The 4,941-nt window shown below is 32.9% G+C and overlaps 4 protein-coding genes across 7 annotated transcripts in view; 3 read left to right on the top strand and 1 right to left on the bottom strand.

Annotated features, from left to right (window-relative positions):
• The window catches only part of LOC104710120 (purple acid phosphatase 8), a 4,246-nt gene extending 4,013 nt beyond the window's left edge, over positions 1–233 (top strand). Inside the window, exon 8 of the mRNA XM_019229439.1 lies at positions 29–233. Coding sequence (XP_019084984.1) covers positions 29–90 — 62 coding nt within the window. The 3' untranslated portion in view covers positions 91–233. The remainder of the gene's footprint in view (positions 1–28) is intronic.
• Positions 818–3,415, top strand: LOC104710118 (purple acid phosphatase 7). Its single transcript, XM_010426663.2, has 7 exons — positions 818–1,161; positions 1,942–2,098; positions 2,222–2,329; positions 2,490–2,617; positions 2,708–2,836; positions 2,929–2,993; positions 3,105–3,415. Exons 1-7 carry the CDS (start codon positions 976–978, stop codon positions 3,313–3,315), a joined length of 984 nt encoding a protein of 327 aa, XP_010424965.1. The 5' UTR covers positions 818–975; the 3' UTR covers positions 3,316–3,415.
• Positions 3,665–4,344, top strand: LOC104710116. The gene has a single exon (XM_010426660.1). The coding sequence runs from the start codon at positions 3,770–3,772 to the stop codon at positions 4,277–4,279; it is 510 nt and encodes a 169-aa protein (XP_010424962.1). The 5' UTR covers positions 3,665–3,769; the 3' UTR covers positions 4,280–4,344.
• Positions 4,275–4,941, bottom strand: part of LOC104710117 (pentatricopeptide repeat-containing protein At2g01860) — a 2,939-nt gene continuing 2,272 nt past the window's right edge. For 2 of the 4 annotated variants that reach the window (XM_019230416.1, XM_019230417.1), the window contains exon 3: positions 4,275–4,926. In XM_019230416.1, coding sequence (XP_019085961.1) covers positions 4,405–4,926 — 522 coding nt within the window. In that variant the 3' untranslated portion in view covers positions 4,275–4,404. Of the gene's footprint in view, positions 4,936–4,941 lie in introns of all 4 variants that reach the window. The other 2 variants (XM_010426662.2, XM_019230415.1) reach the window with 2 other exon arrangements.

Genomic DNA, 4,941 nt, shown 5'->3' with positions numbered 1-4,941 from the left:
GCTAAACTACGCGTCGTTTTTTACGATGGTTTTGGTCGCGTTTTGCATCGATGGAGCACTTACAAAAAGGGTGTTTATTCCGATATCTAATCGATGGTTTGATTAAAGTGTTAAGACAACATTATTATTAATCGTTCATTGTTTATTATGTGTATATTTCACGTGCCTTTTGACTTTTATTGTTGTGTGATTATTTTCGAATTTTAAAGTATGAGAAAGAGTTTTTTCATACATGGAGGGAGAGACGTAAATTTAGTCCCATAGTTTAGTTTTAATACTATTGTTTACTTTCCATAAAGAAAGTTACCTAATTCTAGAAGCTACCTAGTTCTTGTGTCTACATTACGTCGTATAATTCATTACCATCATATTTCCACTATATGTATATAGATAGATTATTCAATCTCATCAAAAAAAAAATAGATAGATTATTCAAAATAATTATTTTGCTCACATATAGAAAGAAATCCTTTATAGTTCTCTTTGTGATTTGAACCCAAAAAAACACATATAATTTGATTTTTTTTTTACTAATTTAATACAAAATTCATACATATACAGAAATACTTATGAGTAAGATCCCAGAAATATTAATGTTAAGAGATTTTTAAGGAAATATATAATATATTGAAGCACTTTTTAAAAGAAAAAGATATAATGTAATAAAAAAAATAAACTAGGAAATAAGTAGAAAAAAATACCTTTGACCTAAATGTGCAAGTAACACGCAGCATGGCCCATCAAAGATATAATATTATTACAAAACAAAGCTCTACTCTAATTACGGTAATGAATGATTATATATTTCCTTGAAAATGTTGACCAAGAAAAAAAATCTCCTCAAATATTTTATCGACCATGTTTTTCTTACGAATCCATCTATATTAATTGTTACGAAGACATCTCTCTCTATATATTTTTAAGCATTTTCTTGCTGGATTTCTCAAACCAGATAATTAACTAATAAAGAAGAAGATGAAGATGGGTGTATGGTTTAATGTGAGTTTGATGTTTCTATGTATCTTCTTCATCACTGGTTCTTTGTCGAAACTTGAAAGATTGAAGCATCCGGTGACGAAATCTGATGGCTCTCTGAGTATTCTGGTCGTTGGAGATTGGGGACGCAAAGGACAGTTTAATCAATCTCGCGTTGCACACCAGGTGCTTAATTTTTAATAACTTTGTTTTCAATTTACAGGTTTTAGTGGTTTGCATTTGCATCCGGTGACCACCGAATTTAAATTTCATGTGATGCATTTGATAAGAATTCGTAAGATTTAATGCTTTCATTGTGATACGAATTACAACCGAAAAAAACACCTCGTGGCAATTATGTGTTCATGGAGACTATACAAAAGAACGAACACTAATGTTCATAGAATCATATATGTGTTCATATATTTTACACCGCCCAAATGATTAGGTTTGATTTTTGGTGAAAAGGTGTGATTAGTTTAATCCGGTGTATATGTTTTCTTCTCTATATAATGGAGATTGTTGAAAGTTGAAACACGTAATTACGTAATGAAAATATAAACATCAATGTAATAATATATGAGCATAAAGTTGCGTCCATATATCTTTCTTTTAAGAAGTCATTCATTCTACGCAACATATGTATGAATTGATGAAAAAAGCATATTCGTGAAAGTATTCTTGGCTATTGACGAATTGATACGCTTCATTAGAAAAAGAAAAGCATATATTCCTAACAGAAAAGTGATTAAAATATGAAAGTCTTTTTATATATAAAAAAAATGTAGTCATGACTCATGACAAAGAAGTAAATTTAGATTCAATTTCATTATATATAGTTTCAACTTTTTAATATGAAATTAAAGTAAATTGACTAACATTTCCATGAACTGATAATATGTTCTAATAAACAAATAAAAACTGTTTGTGTAATATTTAAAAATTGAAAAATTGGAAAACTGGCAGATGGGAATAGTGGGAGAGCAATTAGACATAGATTTTGTGGTATCAGTAGGAGATAATTTCTACGACGATGGATTAAAAGGAGAGACTGATCCTTCCTTTGAAGCCTCTTTCTCTCATATCTACACTCACCCTAGTCTCCAAAAACAGTGGTATGCAGGTGATTTTCACATCCTTCAAATCAAGTTTCACATACATGCATGTTTATTACTAGTAATTAAAATGTATAATATATGCCTAATTAACGCGTGCGTGAGACTTAAACACTCAAATGTTGTTGCAGTTTTGGGTAATCATGATTACAGGGGAAATGTTGAAGCACAACTAAGTCACGTTCTCACCCAAAAAGATTGGAGATGGTTTTGTCGCAGATCTTTCATCTTATCCTCAGGTTCCTTTTTTAAACAATACTTCCAATTTATTTAACTTTTTGAATTATACAAGACGTGACACATTATCTAGTTCTTTATATATACTTTTTAATCAATATATTACACAGTACAAATCAATTTATTTAGTGTTTTTTCTTTGTTTCTTTCTTGGTTATATAGGAATGGTGGAGTTTTTCTTCGTGGACACAAATCCATTTGTAGAAAAATACTTTACTGAGCCAAAAGACCACACTTACGATTGGAGGAATGTCTTACCCAGAGATAGATACATCTCAAACCTCCTACATGTAATCACATTTAGTTTCTTTCATAATCACAAATCTCCATCGTCTTTTGAAACTGTCTACTAAGTTTAACTTCTTTTATTGACACATTAGGATTTAGATAGAGCGATTAAAAAGTCGCGTGCCACATGGAAGTTTGTCGTGGGACATCACGGGATCAAAACCGCAGGTGAGCACGGTGTTACTCAAGAGCTCGTCGATCAACTTCTTCCAATTCTAAAGGTAAATATAACCATTCATAATTTCCAGCTAACATATTATTTTAATTTATTGTATTTTTCTACAAATGATATAACTAAACACTATTATTGAAGGAGCATAAAGTGGACTTGTACATAAACGGACATGATCACTGCTTGCAACACATTGGCACTAAAGGGTACGTAACACTAGTTTTACTTACCTCTTCTTTTGATCCAACGTAAATTAACATATGGATATGATTATATGAGATAATACTAATTTTTTTTTAACTGTTGTATTCGTAAAGTGAAACCCAATTCCTGACAAGTGGAGGAGGATCAAAGGCATGGAGAGGAACTGTTCTGCCATGGGATCCAAAAGAACTCAAACTGTATTACGATGGACAAGGTTTCATGTCTCTTCACATCACACGCTCCAAAGTAAACTTCATCTACTATGATGTTTCCGGCAATGTTCTTCACCAATCTTCATTGTCCAAAAGATCTCATCTCTTTTAAATGGAGTATTTCTAAGAAAACACAATATGTGTAATGCTATATTTTATTTATAATATCTTAATATATATATATATATATATACTGTTTTATTTATAAGAGATTTATCGATGTAATGCTATATTTTGAACACAATATGTGTGTGACGTGCGAGCGAGTGAGCAGTTTTTCATAAATCAGTTTACGTGTTCGGTATTAAATTTCTTGGTTGTTTTTCTGATTGCTAAGTTACTAAGTATATTACACCTTTTTGAGCAAATGGGCTTTTCAAGCCTTGAATAAATTTTAATCGGGCCCAATTTTGAATGGTGATATAAGACTTCAGTGTAAACAAGAAAGGAAAAAACCCTAAGAAGTCAAGTTATCTACAACTTTGCCATGAACAATGTCCACACACAAAAATTTATCTGATACCAAAGAGGTGGTGGTCTAGCAGAAGAAACAGAGGAAACTGAAAATGGTGCTGTTAGGCTTTCAGCCTTTTAACTGGTACGTACATGGAGGAATCATTGATAAGAAAAAGAAGAAGAGACATCTGGTGCGTATTGTCCAAGCCACTAAAAGAGACGATTCTTCTTCTTCTTCTTCTTCTTCTTCTTCTTCTTCACAGAGATTTCGAATCGATAGAGATAAAGCAAGAGAAGCTCTGAAACAGCTTGATCAACAAATCGAATCTCAAGCTGATGAAAAACCAAGAATTATCATCAAGACATCACCAGACGTCGTCAGAACCGATGATCCAATCATGTTTGAAGAACCACCTGAGATGTCCGGATCGTTCCTCACAACTTCAGCTTTTGTTCTCTTAGCTCTTACCTTGTTCTACAACATTTTGTTCATTACAGTGATCAAACCATCAATGGATGGACCAGAATCAGTTCCAGAAGCAAACAGAGTTGCTATGTCTGATTCTGACATTGTCAAGTTTCCACTTTCATCTTTTCCTGCAAACACTTTCAAACAATAAAAACTACTATAGTTCTTGTCTTCACATCATAATTAGTGTATTTCTTGTATATTACATCTTCACTGTTTCTAGTGATCAAAGAAGACAAAACAAAACTGATTGTAAAAACAAAATTGGAACTTTACTTAAAGAGACATTGTTAGTTTTTCGAGCTCCAACAACCTAAATGAAGTATCTTTATCCAACCTGAATCCAGCATCTTCAACTTCCTTAGATATCTCTTTACACTTTGTCAATCGCCCTGAAGCTGTGTAAACGCTAATCATATCGCGATAAATATCATACGTTGGTGAGAATCCAGCTTCCTTGAGTTTAGAGTAATATCTCATTGCCCTTCCCAAATCATCCAACGCCACAAATAGTCTAATGACTACTCTATAAGCCGGAAGATCAAGAAGACAGTTTGATTCCTCCATCTCCCAAACCACATTCATCGCCTCCCTGTATTTCTCTTCCGAATACCTGCTATGTATCATCGTAGTGTACATTACAACGCTTGGCTCTCTGTTTGATTCTTTAAACCAGTCAAAGAGAGACTCAACGAGCTCAAACTCTCCCAGTTTCACACAGATCTTCATAATACCTGTGCAATCCTGTTGGCTCAATCTCAAATCTTCTCTTTCTTTCAGTTCCTCGAGAAGAGCAACCACAAGATGGTACTT

Source organism: Camelina sativa, chromosome 9 (genome assembly GCF_000633955.1).
Source record: "Camelina sativa cultivar DH55 chromosome 9, Cs, whole genome shotgun sequence".
NCBI lineage: Eukaryota > Viridiplantae > Streptophyta > Magnoliopsida > Brassicales > Brassicaceae > Camelina > Camelina sativa.
Note: the sequence above shows the minus strand (reverse complement) of the source record. Positions and strands in the feature narration are given on the sequence as shown.

Bases quoted from the DNA above. Each gene is read 5' to 3' on its own strand.
- LOC104710118 (XM_010426663.2), top strand. From the start codon at position 976: ATGAAGATGGGTGTATGGTTTAATGTGAGTTTGATGTTTCTATGTATC. The intron at 2,099-2,221 runs GTGATTTTCACA...ATGTTGTTGCAG, and splicing joins CCAAAAACAGTGGTATGCAG to TTTTGGGTAATCATGATTAC. The intron at 2,837-2,928 runs GTAAATATAACC...CTATTATTGAAG, and splicing joins AACTTCTTCCAATTCTAAAG to GAGCATAAAGTGGACTTGTA.
- LOC104710116 (XM_010426660.1), top strand. From the start codon at position 3,770: ATGGTGCTGTTAGGCTTTCAGCCTTTTAACTGGTACGTACATGGAGGA.